The sequence below is a fragment of the Ornithodoros turicata genome, unplaced genomic scaffold (genome assembly GCF_037126465.1).
Source record: "Ornithodoros turicata isolate Travis unplaced genomic scaffold, ASM3712646v1 Chromosome62, whole genome shotgun sequence".
Taxonomy (NCBI): domain Eukaryota; kingdom Metazoa; phylum Arthropoda; class Arachnida; order Ixodida; family Argasidae; genus Ornithodoros; species Ornithodoros turicata.
Genome location: NW_026999386.1, coordinates 185,892 through 201,937, shown reverse-complemented (window position 1 = coordinate 201,937; position 16,046 = coordinate 185,892). Strand labels below are relative to the sequence as shown.

General features: G+C 44.7%; 1 protein-coding gene across 4 annotated transcripts in view; it reads right to left on the bottom strand.

The window, feature by feature from the left end:
• LOC135374462 (pseudouridylate synthase 1 homolog) overlaps positions 1-16,046 on the bottom strand; it is a 104,998-nt gene that overhangs the window by 29,223 nt on the left and 59,729 nt on the right. For all 4 annotated transcript variants that reach the window (XM_064607419.1, XM_064607417.1, XM_064607418.1 and 1 more), the window contains exon 7: positions 4,939-4,984. In XM_064607419.1, coding sequence (XP_064463489.1) covers positions 4,939-4,984 — 46 coding nt within the window. The remainder of the gene's footprint in view (positions 1-4,938; positions 4,985-16,046) is intronic.

The following is a 16,046-nucleotide window of genomic DNA, read 5'->3' as shown; positions in this document are numbered from 1 at the left end:
GGTGTTCATGACAAAATTGCAGGCAGGATCCTGCCTGTGACGAGAAAGTTGCTAATAACTTTGGTCCCAGAGTAGAGTGACACCACGCTGCACGCTGATTGGTCAGGGTCACATCTCCCAAATGGGGCCACCGCACCCTCGCGCTGTCCGGTGTCTGTCAACAATAAAATCAGTTCGGGAACTTTGTGATCAACCCTCGTATATGAAATAAAGTAAAGAATGGGAGCTCAGAGGCTGATGATATTTACATGCTTTATCTCTTATCTCTCTAAATATTGCATGCACAAAATGATAATAATGATAATGATAATAATAATTGGGGGTTTACGTCATGAGACAACTGAGATCATGAGCGACGCCACAGCGGTCGGTCTGTGTATTGCTTTTGCACACCTCAGGGTTCTTTAACGTGCGATGAAGGTTCACAACACGGCACCCCGTATTTAATTTCCCTCACGGAAGACGACGTGCCTAAGCAACTTATACCCTTCCACTAAGTTGCTGGCGTCCTCGGCCGGGTTCAAACCCGCGATCTCGGGATCAGAAGGCGAACACGCTACCGACTGAGCTACCAAGGCCGGTCCCATGCACAGAATGTTTGAACCCATGTAGATAATGTGCAATGCTCTCACTGGAATACATTCAGCAATTGTGTTTTTGGCTAGAGCAGGGCCTATTGAGGGCAATATCAATGAACCTTTAGCAGTAACCATTTTACTGCTTTGGCCTAGTTCTTTATTCCTTCTCCATGATTATTTCTGCACTGCTCTTCAACTGCCAGCTAGCTCTGCACATATTTATCTTCTTTTTTTTTTCTTATCAATTTTGCATGATGCATACAGCAAGACCTATAAATGCAAACATTTAATTGTTACTCTTACTAAAATATGTTAACAAAGCGGTGAATTGTTCATCTTGTGCTTCTGTGTCCTTGGGTCTTGTGTGCTGCTAGTATGTTCAACCTTAGTTAACAGAGCAGCCATGATGAAAACTGGTCGAGAGCCTCTCACAGTCTGTTCCTGTTGATACCTGCTGAGGGTGGCTACCTTCGGCTTACGTGACGCCTCACTACCCCCCTCTGAAAACACAACTACTCGTGGAACACAACCCTAAATTAGTAAACCTCACAAAATGTAAGCATATAAGAATATGCCGCAGCAACGACACATATCCATATTTGATCAATAACACTACACTTGAATGTCACGACATATATAAGTATCTTGGTATTTACATATCCTGTAATATTTCCCGGAAACCACACATTGGAAACATTACTAACGTTGTACTAAACACTAGTGCTTTCCAAACTAGAGTATGCTTCTGTTGTGTGGGACATAAGACAGGAATCACTCATTTCTCAGGTTGAAAGCTTAAAATGTCGCTGAGCACACTTCATCCTTGGCAACTACACTTGTACAGCTCGAAGCAGAGTTAACTGGAACGCCGCTTCGACCAGCGGAACAAGGGGGGAGCCACCCTGGCGGCGTCTAGTAGAAATAAAGGGCGAGGAGGTTTTGACATTTCCATTCTAGTCGGAGGTGTGTGTTCGCTGTGGCGTGCCGAAGAGTGCGCAATCAGGCTGGCGTTATCAACGCTGCACTCATTTGCCGCACCACAGCGAACACCCCTCCGACTGGAATGGAAATGTCGAAACGCCCTCTCCCTTTATTTCTGCTAAAGGCCGCCAGGGTGGCTCCCCTCTTGCTCCGCCGGTCGAAGCGGCGTTCCAGTTAACTCTGCTTCGAGCTGTACAGCCAGTAGTGCCTTGATGAAATTCATCCTCCACATTTCCCATGTATCGCGTCGTCGTATTGTAGCTAGTCTTTGTTCGTTCCATAAAATTCATTATCATAACATCGCTGTAACTTTCTTCACAGCTGGATTGTGCACAAAGGGTAGAAGTTCCTTTCTGTGCAACTCGATTTTACTTTTGACAAAATTTTACCGAAAACTTCCCTCGAATGGAGCCACCTCCCTTACTGAGCTCTATTACATCTATACTGATCCATCACATCACAATTTTTAAAAAATCATTATAAGACTATCTCCATGTAACTGAGGTTTGTTATTGTTTGTATCTGTATTAGCATGCGGATGCCCATGAACTCCATGTTTTGTATTATTGCCCCTTTCCTCCGTAATTCCTTCAGGCTTTGAGGGTACTTTGAATAAATAATAAATAAGCACCGTTAAGGGCACCACTATTGCAGACAGTTCCCATCATGCTGACTTGTTTTGTGGAAAACATTGCAGAAAAAGGCACCAGCGCAGACGTTAGCAATGGTATTGTGAAGGGGTCAGTTGAAGACACTCCGCAGTGCATACCGTGATGTTGATAGCTGCATCAAATTTTGTGCCGACTTAACAGGCGACAGAATCATTTGTAATTCTCTTGGTTTACCGGTGAAAGGCTGGGACGACAGTTGCAATGACGAACATATTGTTGGCACTCCCTCATTAATTTTGTCCCTGCAGCCATCAATATGCCAGTGAATGCTTGCAGCAGCAATGCAACACTAACAGAAATTGGTTGTGATGCATTCCTCCATAGAGCAAAGCAGACACACATGGCAAAGTGTATTTTTGGAATGAAATTTCTGAGCACTTGATAATCTGAACCGATCCCATGGCACCTAGAAGTCAACGACTAGATAAAGATACACTTCTTGAGAAGCAATAAGACTTGTCTATACATGCTTCAAATGGGTCAAAGCAATGCAGATTGTCGTCCTTGCTTCCAGTGTGGTGAAGATTTCTCCCAATTCCTTGTTTACGAACAATTATAATGAATGCATATGACAGTCACTACTGTATGTTACACAAACGTTCTGGGTGCTCTTATGCTCTAGCCCTGGAAATCTTACAGCACTGTGAAAACTGGTATGTTTTGATTACATATTTTTCCTTTAACGTTGATATCCTGAGGAAATTCCATTTCATGGATCTTAGCCTCCATGAGATTACATTTGTGAATACGTACTGCCATTAAAGCAAAAAGCAAGGATTACGAGTGAAGAGCGTAACTTTTGTACATTAGTCTTTACTAAGCCAGCGCTCACTAAAAGTTGTATGCACATACACTCAAACATTCACAGTGGACCCTATGGGGCTATCATTCTGCAGCTTTTATTAACTGGGGTTTCTGGGGTTTCACCCAGTAATGTTGTATCAAACACTCCAAGAGATTTATTCTATTTGCCACAGCAATTTGGAAAAATAATTATCAAAAGATTGTGCACAGAGGACCTAAATATCAACAGATGTAAACACAAGTAGGTGCTCATTAGAGCATTCTAATACCAGAGTCGTTATTATGCTGCAAAATGCACTGTTTGTGAACAGCGCTCCCCATGTTATGTAAACATTGCAGTGACTGAAGCGTCACAGGGGGTGCCAGCCACCATTGGAGCTATTCGCACGTTCTGGCGTATAGACCGTTTACAGCAGCCAGTTGCTTCAGTCGCTAATAGATGGCGCCACACTAGCGCCGCCATTGCTTGCCTTCTGCGAGTGCCTGTGTGCCTTTGCATATGTGAGTGCCTCAGAGATTTTTAGCCACTGTACTAAGTTCTGTGCAAAATGTGGAAAAGCAGAGGGAAGACTTGGTCCGTGATTGAGTGTTGAAACTGTGACAGAAATCTGATCGTGTGAGACGAAGCAGTTCGTCAAATTCACGAGCAGTCGCTACACAAAGGCTGCCCGTGTTTGAGGCCTTTTGCAACGTGCGGGTTCCCACAAGGAGAGAAAAACAAGCTGATCCAACAACGGTGGGTATTGAATCTTCAGAGGAAGGATTTCAAACCGGGAAAATCAGCGAGGGTGAGTAATGCAGCCCTCAAAGTGGTGCAGCATTTCTGTGTAAGCCCCGAACTCTGCTGTAGGCATTGGCTGCTGCTTGTGAGAATACACTTCCTCCATAGTAGCAGGGGTCACGTTCCTTGCAGTTGAACGGTTCCGTGTACATGCCTTGTCAGTGCACGAAGCACTCGTGAGCCCCTTGTTTGTCGCCTCTACAACCTTGATGGGCAGTGCATAGATATGACTGCACCTGCTGCTCAAACCCGCTTTACAGGGGCATGTTGCCGCCAAAGTGGGCCCGAAACGAATCTCTGCAGAATACATTCTGCACTGATTTGATGTCAGCCTTTAAAATGCATACACCAGCGTTGCACTGGCACAGTACTACACTGACATGGCCACTGTCAAACACGTTCGTTCCATTTGCAAACACACTGTAGTTCGAGCAGGCTTTCCGTCTCCTGTCTCGTTGATCATGTAGTTGTATACATCTGAAATCAACAATAAAAGTATGCAACTTCATAATGAAAACATAACAGCCCTTACACATGCATATCTTCCTCAGGTAGTTGCACCACAACTCTTGCGATAAAAAGCAAGAAATCACGATCTTACGATATTACATTATGAACATTGTTACATTGTAACGTAATGTATGTGCAACAAAAAAGAAAAAAACTGCGAAAATGTGTAGTAACTCAAGCATAGTGGGGCCGATCATGTGGGATGCACGAGGGCAGAAATATCACTCTAAATCAAGCAAATGCAACTTATATTATATATAAAAAGTTCACTCACCTGACCGTTTAAGCTTCGGCAAAAGCCTTGCGTCATCCTTCCACCCGGAATTCATTGCAAAAAGTTGAAAACCGGGGAAAGCGTCTCTGGGTTGCACCGCAATGCTGCGTGCGCCGTGCCAACAGGCAGCCGAAAGAGAAGGCAAGCAATGGCGCGCAAGGTCACGTGCGCTAAGATGGCATCGCCCAGATAACTCTGCTGTAAAGGGTCTATAGGATCACGTTTGTTTTGGCCCCCAGTGGGCACATCACATGACAATGACACAGTTCACAGGGAACTCTATTATAAGTGACTCTCTGTTCCAAGCCTTCAAAGGCTAAGTGTGAAGGGGAATCTCACCTCACAAGTTATGATGTATCGCATGGCACTGGGGTCTTCAGGCTTCCTACGAAGAGAGGTTGAAACAAATGGGTTAATTCCAACTATTCAAATTGAATATCTACAAGTGCTGTGTCATGTGGTGCTCTCTCACACCCCACATACTGCAACTATATATGCAAAATGTACAACTGTCCTGAAGCATTATTTTCTGAAAAATCAGGTATAACCCAAAAACAAAGAACCCTATGCATTTGGCGCGACTGCAGCCATTTCACCGATGATGGCAGTGGTCTTAGTCCGTCCACACCAGTTTCACTTGCTTCGACATATTTTGGGAACGTCCTGCGGAACAGCGGTCACACGTGGTCGCTTATGCTGCACGGCTGGTTGTGCTCAACCAGAATGCCCTTGAAAACGCACATGGCACTTTTTTTTTTCTTCTTCTATCACATCACGTCACACACATGCAGGTACTTCTCTGGTTTTGGTGATCGCCATCGGAGGAGACGAAACTATCGTACGAGGCTGGACTGATGATAGGACAACAACATGTCTTCTCGAGAAACACGGACACAATGAAACACATGATCTGCCGCGACCTCCAGCCATAGATGGTCATGCCGCAAACACGTTATGGGCTGTCTTCTTCAGGAATGTGTCTGTGCAGCTCTTAAAGGAAAATGAGAGGCCCCAATTTTCCCTGAGATTGGAGGACGCGCCCGTGCAATCGAAAGACTCAACGAAATTTGGGAGTCTCCCGGATAATCCGGGTGTGTTGGCGGGTGTGTTGGCAGGTGTGCTTATGGCACATGGTGGTGCTGCAGTATTTCTCAAGCGCTATTGAGTCTCCTTGTCTCTAAAGGCGTATGTAGTTGACGGACTAGATTTCTTTTCCTTCTTATGCTGAACACGACTATAGCTCCTTGCACATTTTCCCTTTTGTTCCTTCGTCCATTAAGCATACGTGTGCAATTTCTCATGCTCTTTTTTGTGCAACAGCAAAAAACCCAAGTTTACATAAAGGCAATAAAATAAGCAAAAAGCAGGATATAGAGACAGGCAGTAAAACATACTATTTTGTAGTCTAGTTGTAACTACTAACAAATTGTAGTACCTTAAGTATGTATTAGTTCAAGTATATTTTCACAACAGTAGTTCAAACTACTTATGCAATTAGGGCAAAGTAGTTACAAGACTAACAACATTTCTAATTTCTGGCATCTGTTGAGTTTGATTGATTTGTTTCCTTATGTACACACAAACACCACCAAGCCTCTTCAGAAGCAACAAACTGAGTTTTCCATCAGACTTGTTCATAATCTCTTCTACACCATAGGTACGGATCCGGGTTTTCAGAGTTTATCTTTTGTCATATTCACAAGATGTTTTTCGAAGTTTATTATGTGTTTGTTTAGTTTATTATGATTCAGAGTTTTTCGTCTTATTTATCATATCTCTTAATACCCCAAGTTCAGAGAAAAACCTGGAAACCCCCGGTGTTTTCTACCTAATGGCTTCATGGTTCCTCCCGTGCCTGTAGGGACGTACAGGACCCTTGGTTCTGGGATACACCCATATGCCCAGCAGCGTAGGAGGCACAGTAACTTAGCGTCTTTATGTCATCCTGTTCTTGTTACAAGAGATTTCACAGTAGCCTACGTAAGCTTTCTCGTCAGCAAACGCCCGGGCCTAGGTAGGATATCTGCCCAAATGCCTCTCCGACCGCTTGCTTCTGTCGGACGCCAGCCTGTTAGCTGTAACCCAGGCAGCCATGCCAATGGGGTTATGATGTCTGCAATGCCTTCCCAGCAGGACGTCTAGGCTTCGGTGACGGCTGAATTATCAGCAACGTGCAACCTAATTGGCATGCTAATTACATAGCGCCTCAATGCTGGGTTGGTTTTATTGCACCGCACTCACCGTTACGACTTGTATGCCGATGTTTCTCTATAAGGGGACTCCGACTAGAAGCCTGTAATGACTTCTTGGATAACCGGACGGCCTATCAGACTGATATGAAAATCATGGATGAAGTCATCATCAAATGCATCCTGTGAGCTGCAGTGATAGGCGTTGCATTGCACGGGCTATTTCCACAAGTGCCACACTCCCCGCTTTTGCCTGTGTCTTCGAGCGTATCGCGTCGATAGCCTTGACGCGATAGTATGGGAAGTTCCTACTGTTTATGTTGACTTCCTAGCATAGCTCGACTATAGGCCTCACTGCCACCAAAGTTGGCGTTAGAACCGCATTGCACAGGTCAGCGGGAGCAATCTCAGTTTACTGGCTTTCAGCTGGTCTGGACAAGCAAAACCATATTTCTAATGTGTTGTCATTCCCAGAGCATTTGATCCCTTTGTATTCCTGCAGATGGCGATCACCGCAGTTAGGGACCTAGAAAGGCCCTCACAGCCTCAACTACGCCAGGATCCTACCGGACCTGCTTCCAGTTGCTACAGTATGCGTCCCTGCATACAGCGCTACACAGAGCTGCACCCATTACCGACTTGGCCAAGCCACTCTTCACTAACTTGGAGTGAGCCGAAGCATATGGCACGAAGGCCTTTTTTGGATCTAAGGTTTTGGAGCTCTGGTTAAATCATGTCAGCACGTGGTGAACAGTAGCATAGAGACCCAAATAACCAGACTGAGATGTGCTGGGTTTCCTGAGAATGGGCTAGTTTATGTTGCTGAGGTTTTACTGAAGCAACTCAAGGGAACTACTCCGAAAAAGACCTTTGTCATGCCCCTAGCAAGGCCAGTGGTCATACCCTATGTTCATAGGGTATCTCACAATATAAAAATGATTGCGGCCAGGCTTGATATTCAGGTTGTATTGTTTGCTCCGGACAAGTTGCAAAGCCTTTGCTCCCACATGAGTGAAGAGCCCAAATTTCTGGGGGGTGGCATTCGCTGCAAGAAGCCTTTTGTTGGTTGTGTCTTATAGGCACCATATATTTTATTCCTTTAGATTGTGGAGTGTGCGGGGCGGTGCTTGAATGTCCCACTTTTAGACATGCCTCGACCATACGCTGCACCCCATCAGGCCACCTTGGCCTACACTGTAGGGACCGCGGATGCATACCATGCTTCGAAGAAACACCTGTTCTGTGCGAGAGTACTGATAAGACTGTACGCGAGATAATTGAAGCTTTTTGTATTCATAGAAAAGGAATGCATTATAATCAGCCCGTCCCTTGCTCTGACTGACCTAGAAAAAGGAGTTTTTAAACATGGAGTGTGGGGTTGACCTCGGGGACCCACGTGGGAGAGAATCAAATTTTGTGTAGCTAGTGTGACACCTATCATTCTTGTGATTGTTTAAATGTGCCTGCGCAAATAAAATTCCTGTCAGTTGAGAGTCTGCAGATACGCTTGTCTCCTTGTTTTACCTCCTCTTCGTCCCGTCCGAGTGCTGCAGTGTAGCGACCTCTACTATCACCAACTCCTCCTCTTCCTCCCGTTGATCCTCCCTTACTCATTTAAAATTTTCTATATTAGGAGGCCAGAGTAGGAATGCAACCATGGTGTTGTCCGATGCACTGTTCTTTCTATAACAAATAGTAAAAAAATCTCGCAAGTACTTTCTGTTGAACTTACTTTTGTTAAAGTACATTTTGTCCTGGAAGCAATCAACGATTATGCAATTTTTCCCTAAATAAGCCGGTATTCACACAAGCAGATATAACTGCATTTTGCTGTCCTTTCCTTATTTCGCCATTCAGATAAACCAGCCGTTGGTCGTAGGTCCCGTGAGGTCCAAATTAGCGAGGTTCTATTTCTCTTCTGGAAAATGATAGCATAGTCATGCCTGCCAACTTGACAAACTCAAAATTTGGGAGATTGGGGCGAGGGGGGAACGCGCTGCATATTAATTTTGTACACTCGAAATAGCACTGCCACCGACTGTATTGCGAGTCCACTACGTCTTGTGTAGCCACTATCGGGTGGAGCTGCGTCGAACTATCGTTGCTTTTTCATCTCAGGCTCTTGTGCGGCTGCACCCATTTCACCAATGGTGCCAGTGGTCTTCGTTCGTCCGCACCTGTAGCGCTTCGAATCGTCACATTTTGGGAACATTTTCAGGAACAGCAGTCACACGTGGCAGGTCGTGCTCAACCAGAAAGCCTGTGTAAAGGCACTTCGCATGTATGAGGAACACGTGCAGGTATCTCTTCTGTTCGATGAGCGCCATCGTAGGAGACAAAACTACTGTAATAGACTAGACTGACTATAGGACAATAGCGAGTCTTCTCGAGAAATGCGGACACAATGAAACATGTGATCTGCCGCGACCTCAATCCACGAGTGGTCATGCCGCAAAACACGTGTAATGGGCTGTCCAATTCTTCAGGAATATGTTTGCGCAGCCTTTAAAGGAAAATGAGGGGTAAAAAACCTGAAGCCCCAATTTTCCGGGAGATTGGCGGGCGTGTCTGTACAATCGTGAGACTGAACAAAATTTGGGAGCTTCCGGATAATCTGGGAGAGTTGGCACGTATGCATAGTTCTGGCTGATCACTTCAAGAAAGCCATTGCTTTGCCAGAAGCACAGTCCTGTTGTACCATACATTCCAGCCTGTCACCCGCAGTGATCTTGCAAGATTACATTGCATTCAAGTACGGTAAACGGATCATCTTTTTCGTGTATTCAACAGCTCCAGTTAGGATTAGGGATGCAATTGATCGCACAAACAGTATGCGAAGGTGCTCTGAGCAGAGGAGGGCCGGGAAAGCAAGGCAATCATCCGCTGGAAGTAAACGCAAAATGAAACAGAAAGAAAAACCAAAAACATGTAATTGCATTTAATATTTGTACAATAAACAATGTTCTGTGTGGGCTGGAGTAACCATTGCAGCAATGGTTTTAAGTACAAAAGCATCTAGTATGTTGTTCCTGAGATACGGTGTGGTGCAGCACGCACGCAGGTTCGCAAAGTTAACAAAAATATTTGAGTTATTGTACTTGCGAGATTTTTTTACTATTTGTTACAGAAAAAAACAGCGCATCAGACAACACCAATTTTAAATGAGTATGGAAGGCACTTTGAATATATGATCTTTGACCGCGTGGGTATGAGCATACTACTTTCAGGAACAGTCATGCAAAATATTTTGCATGGTAAGTGCAAATTTCCAGTGAAAATTAGTTTACGAGAATGCATGGAGCGGTGGTGACCTCGTCCATGTTACTCCTGGCGTGTGATGACATCAAGTCTGTCAGCACTGCCGAGAATTGTCTGCTACCGAGGCTGCTAAGGCTAAAAGGCTGCTCGAAAAGGTAGGGTGCACGCTTATTTTCTTCATTTCAAAAGGCTTTTATAGGGTCTTGTACTAATTGGTAGGGCACCTGACCGGCAATTTAGAGGTGTGTGTGGTTCAACCCCACTGCGCTCTGACTTTTACGACAACTGCCATTTATTTATTTATACTGTCAGCCCTTACCTAGGGCTATTACAGGATTGGGATCAATATTACAAATTTGACAATGGCTACACAAAGAACACATCAAATATACTACTCATACATTATACAAATGGCATCTGTAAAATTTACAAAACACTACAAACATTGAAGAGTCGTCACTTTACACAAACTGATGCAAGGCCATTACAACTGGCAATGAAACAACACACACCGTGTTGTGTTGTTTCACGATGACACAGTGCTGTGTCACAGTCTTCTATGTGAATGTCCTTGTCTTTGTCACCGCACAGAGGGTTTTATCTATTTTAATTATGAGTTTATTTATTTATTTATTTATTTATTTATTTATTTAAATACCCTCAGGGCTTGCGCGTTACAGAGGGGAGTGGTAGTTAGAATAAATGGGTTACAGAAGCAAAAACAATCGAACAAACAAAACTGAGTACAAAATATAACAATGATGTCAAAACAACGAAGATGATTACAATGCAATAAAATCACTAATGACACTTTTGAACTGAGCAATGGGCGAGATTGACGTTAGTGAACCAGGGAGGTTGTTCCAGTCGACGGCAGTACGGTAGAAAAATGAGTCAGCGTGAGTCTTGGTTGAACAAGATGGAATGTGGACCTTTTGACGATGGTCAGTGCGGTTTGATATGTACGCGGGCGGAAAAATAAAGCGAGATCGCAAGCTATCGTTACGGTAGTAAATTTTATGGAACAGGCACAGACGGGAAATTTTTCGTCTGGAAGCTAGGTTAGTAAGCTGCAGGTTACGTTTCATGGAGGTTACGCTGGCTGTGCGTTGGTAGTTGCCAAATATGAAGCGGGCAGCCCTGTTCTGAATGGTTTCAATGGCCTGAACAAGGACTGATGAACCTGGATCCCAGACCGAAACAGCATATTCAAGCTTCGGACGGACAATGGATGTGTACAAGGATAACTTCAGATGCTGAGGTGCCTGATGAAAGGTGCGCCTAAGATAACCCAAAGTACGGTTAGCGTTGCTTACAACATACTCGACATGTGCTTTCCAAGACAAATCAGATGAGATGAAGACGCCCAGGTATTTAAAGAACCAAATCTAATGTAAAGTTATCAAGAGTGTACGACTGGCAGTGTCCACGGACTCGTGTTATTCTCATGTGTTTACATTTGTTAATATTGAGTTCCATGCTCCAAGTGTGGCACCATGTTAATATGTTATTAAGATCAGACTGAAGAAGCAGGGCATCAGACTCCTGTAAAATTTCTTTGTATAGAACACAATCATCGGCGAATAGACAAATAGACGATGACGAAATACACTGCGGCAGGTCGTTAATGTAGATTAGGAAAAGGAGAGGACCAAGCACGGAACCCTGGAGAGCACACCAGATAGTACGGGAGCTAGACAAGAATCAGCGTCGTTAATGGTTACGTATTGGCTCCTATCAGAAAGGAAGCAATGCAGCCAGGACAGTACGTTAGTATCAATGTTGAGTGCACCGAGTTTATGAAGTAGGAGACGGTGCGATACTTTATCAAATGCCTTCGAGAAGTCAAGGAATATGCAGTCGGTCTGGGACCCTTGGTCAAGAACAAAGCTTAAGTCGTGCACGAATGACACCAGTTGAGTTTCGCAGGAAAATGATTTCCGAAATCCATGTTGACTATGATGAAAGAAAGAGTTGGATTCGAGGAACTGTACCAAGTGGGAATATATGACATGCTCAAGAACTTTGCATGAGATGCTGGTAAGAGATATTGGACGATAATTGGCTGGGGAGTGTTTGTCACCGGATTTGTGAAGGGGAACTACCTTTCCAGTTTTCCAGTCGCTCGGAAGACAACCATCTTCTAATGACTGCTTGTAAATCATAGATAACATTAATGAAGAATAACAAGAAGTATTTTTTAGGAACTTTGAATTGATACCATCTGCACCGGAACTTGATGACAGCCTTAACGACTCGATGACCGTTTTAATCCCGTAGGGATCAATGGCAATGGGTTCCATGACAACGTGATTCGAAGTAGGAATGTGAGGTAGGACGGTTATTGCAGTGTGAGAAAACACACCACAAAAAACATTATTAAACACATCTGCACACTCAAGGGGAGGGATTGGCTCGTCGGATGAGTCGATTAAGGTTATGCAGGAGTTGCGCTGCTGATGGTTATTAACTGTATTCCAGAACTGTTTCAAGTTATTTTTAAGCATGTCTGGCAATGAGACGGAAAAAAAGTGTGCCTTAGCTTCCTTAATGGCGTTTTTGTACTGAGAAGCGGTCTCATGATATCTACTCCATTTGGTGGCGCATTGGGACGCTTTGGCCGCTTTGAAAAGTCGCTTCTTCCTATTACAGAGTCGATTAATATGTCTGGTGTACCACGGAAGCTTTGAGTTGGAATGTATGTATACGAGAGGAATGTGTTTGTTGATGAGTTCTAAAGCTTTGGCTTTGAATAGTGACCAGTTATGCTCAACAGAGCGAGAAGTGAAATCCGTGATAAATGTATCCAGGAAAACACTGAGCTCATTGTTAATATCTGTGAAGTTAGCTCTGTTGTAATTCCTGATGGGCTTCATCCTTGACACGCGCTTTTGTATTGGAATGTTAATAAAGAAGTGAATAACGGAGTGATCACTAATCCCATCTATGCAAGATAAATTAGTAGGGGTGTGCGAGTACCAAATTCTAGACTGCGAATAGTTTTCGAATATTTAAAATTCACTGCGAATAGTTTTCGAATATCTAAAGTTCACTGCGAATTGAGTACAAATAGTTGGAATCAGGATTTCGAATACTTTCGAGTAATAAGAACTAACACGTCACACATTTCTTATTTATTTGCTTCCCACAAATGTACATTTTGGAGACTCTCAAACACACTGAAATAGTTGAACCTTCACTTGGTTTTAAATTCAGGCAGTCTTGGCGCACTGAGGTACACTTAACACAACACTTCTTAGTCCAGTCTAAGCACACTGGAATACTCTGTTCAGTTGTTGTTCAACAGTTCACAGGTTGTCGTGCAGAAATGTCAGCTGCCTGACATGCTCCGGGAGTAAGGCAGCTCTGCATGGTGTAGCAACATTTCCTGCTGCTGAGAATGCCCGTTCACTGGAAGCTGACGTTGCTGGAATGGCGAGGTACAGCTCCGTCCAAACTTAACTTGAACACGGCGCCGGCCTGCGGAGCAAGAGGGACGACACCCTAGCGGCTCTAACTGGAATTATCGGGAGAGAGCGTTGAGGGCTGTCCTACTCGCACCACGGTGGTGCCCGTCTGAGAACTGGTGCTCCACTTCGAACGGGCGCTGACGTTTACGTGGATATTTGTACCTGCGCATCGTTCCAGTCTGTTCTGGAAATTGCTGCGGGCGATTGAAATCTTCGCCATCTGATCAGTGATTTTCCACGCCGTTAGCAGCCATGTCATTGGTATGCGTCATATTGCTGTAGTGGCGTCACAATGATTGGAATTAAGCAATAGAATGAAAGCAAGGTAATAATACACGTAAATGCATTACGCTGGAAAAGATCGTTGCTTAAAGCACCGCATTCCGCGCAACGTTGTATCATATGTTCGCGATGGCCAGCCAGTTGACGAGCTTGTTCCATTCTCCCAGTGATTCTCCTTGTGTCGCAGTGTGCTAACGAAGAAGTTAAACATGTTAAATAATGTGGAGTAGTCAGCGCTCTTAGTGAGTGCTACCCTTTATTTTTCTTCCCTTCTACCCTTTATTTCTTCGAACAACAATGAGAATGAGCAGCTTGCTATGCGTCGAAATAATTTACGGTAAAGAACACCTTGTAGAACGTCGTAAGAATGGAATTTTCCATGCGACATCACAATGTGGATACTCGCTCGCATTATTCACATATTCACTGTCCATTACCACTTCCATGCTGCTTCAAGAATAACTCGGGTTTGTTATGAGAGTGATATTATCTTGTAGCCCTTGAACGCACAGAGCTTCTCCCGCGCAGTTAATAGCAAGGAAACGGCAGTTTTGAGGCAACTGATGCTTCACAACGATCAGTGATATCAGGCGGCACAAGGTCACGTAATCACTACAAACAAGCTGAAGCTTTGCGTCTCCTATCATTGCCCATTCGAAGCGGAGCACCACTTCTCAGATGGCCACCCCCGTGATGTGAGTAGGACAGCCCTCAACGCTCTCTCCCGATAATTCCAGTTAGAGCCGCCAGGGTGTCGTCCCTCTTGCTCCGCAGGCCGGCGCCGTGTTCAAGTTAAGTTTGGACGGAGCTGTACTTGCGTGCTAGCCTGGATGTAGATTGGAAATTTATCCAGTGGTACGTTCCAGTCTTTCACCATGTCGCGGAGAACCGATGATATTTGCGTCGCAGTATGCCTTCCCGAAAAACTACGCGTGTCCAAGTTGTACCGCTTCACTTGAAAGCTGTGATCGACGAAGTGGCACGTTAGGCTTATGAAGCTGGCGTTCGAGCGTGACGTCCACATGTCTGACGTGAATGACATGGACTCAACACCATTTTGTAAGGCGGTTTCGAGTTCTGCTTGAACTTCTCACCTTCTGTCGTGAAAGAGTTTCGGTACTAGCGTCCGGGATAACGTCGTTCTTGAAGGAGGGCAGTAGTCTGGTACCGCTTCGGCCAGAAGTTCTCGAAACCCGCGATCCTCGACCACCCGGTACGGTTGGTAGTCTAGGGCTATCATGCGTGCCACTTTGACATCCAATGCTTCTTTACGAGCACGTGGCAGCTGTCTCTTTGTGGCGAACTTGTCGATTCTTTGCTGTTCCGCCTTCTTAGCCTCATGTTTCTTCTTAAACTCAGCATAAAATAGGTGATGTCGCTTCAGATGATTCACGATGCTGGTTGTGGACCCCGATGGTGTCTGGATGCGCGCAGAGCACCGAAACTGCTGATTCTCTTTGGAAGTAGTCCCACACGGCGCTTCTGTTTGTTCGCTTCGCTGCCGCGTTATCCTGCACAACTTCACAATCGTGTCCATCATCCTGCAGTTTTTCAGTTGTACACACAGCCGAACTTGCCATGCCCTGCGCGACTCGTGACTGCGTCTCAACGGTTTCATCAGTTGCACGTGGTTTCGCCTGGTTTCGCTTTGGGAGAGGAGTGGCGAGGAGCGCGAGGAGGAAGCTCACGCGCGGGTGTCTTCGCGTGCATCTCTGCCGGTGGGCAGATACTCGAAAAATATTCGAAAATTGCGAATAGCGAATATCCTTTGCGAATATCAACCGAATATAGCGTATTACTCGATTCGTATTCGAAAATTCGAGTACTCGCACACCCCTATAAATTAGTGAAAAGTTCAGGTGCAGATGTCAGAACAAGGTCAATGATATTTGCACTTGTGGATGTTATTCTTGTCGGGCAGTGTACAAGCTGATAAAGATTGAAATCGTGACACATGTTTACAAATGCATTCAATTGCACAGGCGACTGAGCTGCCTGGGGCACGACATCAAGCCAGTTAATATTCGGGTAATTAAAGTCACCCACTAAGAGCATAGGACAGGAGTTAGGAGTTAGCAACCACCCCAAGTTTTAACCCTTTTTCAATTGGTCCGCTATATCTTTATAATGATTCCGGCACTCACGCTGTCAAAAGGTTCCCAAAAACAGATAGCGTAATGAAAGCAACCGAGCACAGAAGGAAATGATGAACACGTGATGCTCATGAGAAAACTGTCTTCCCAGTCAT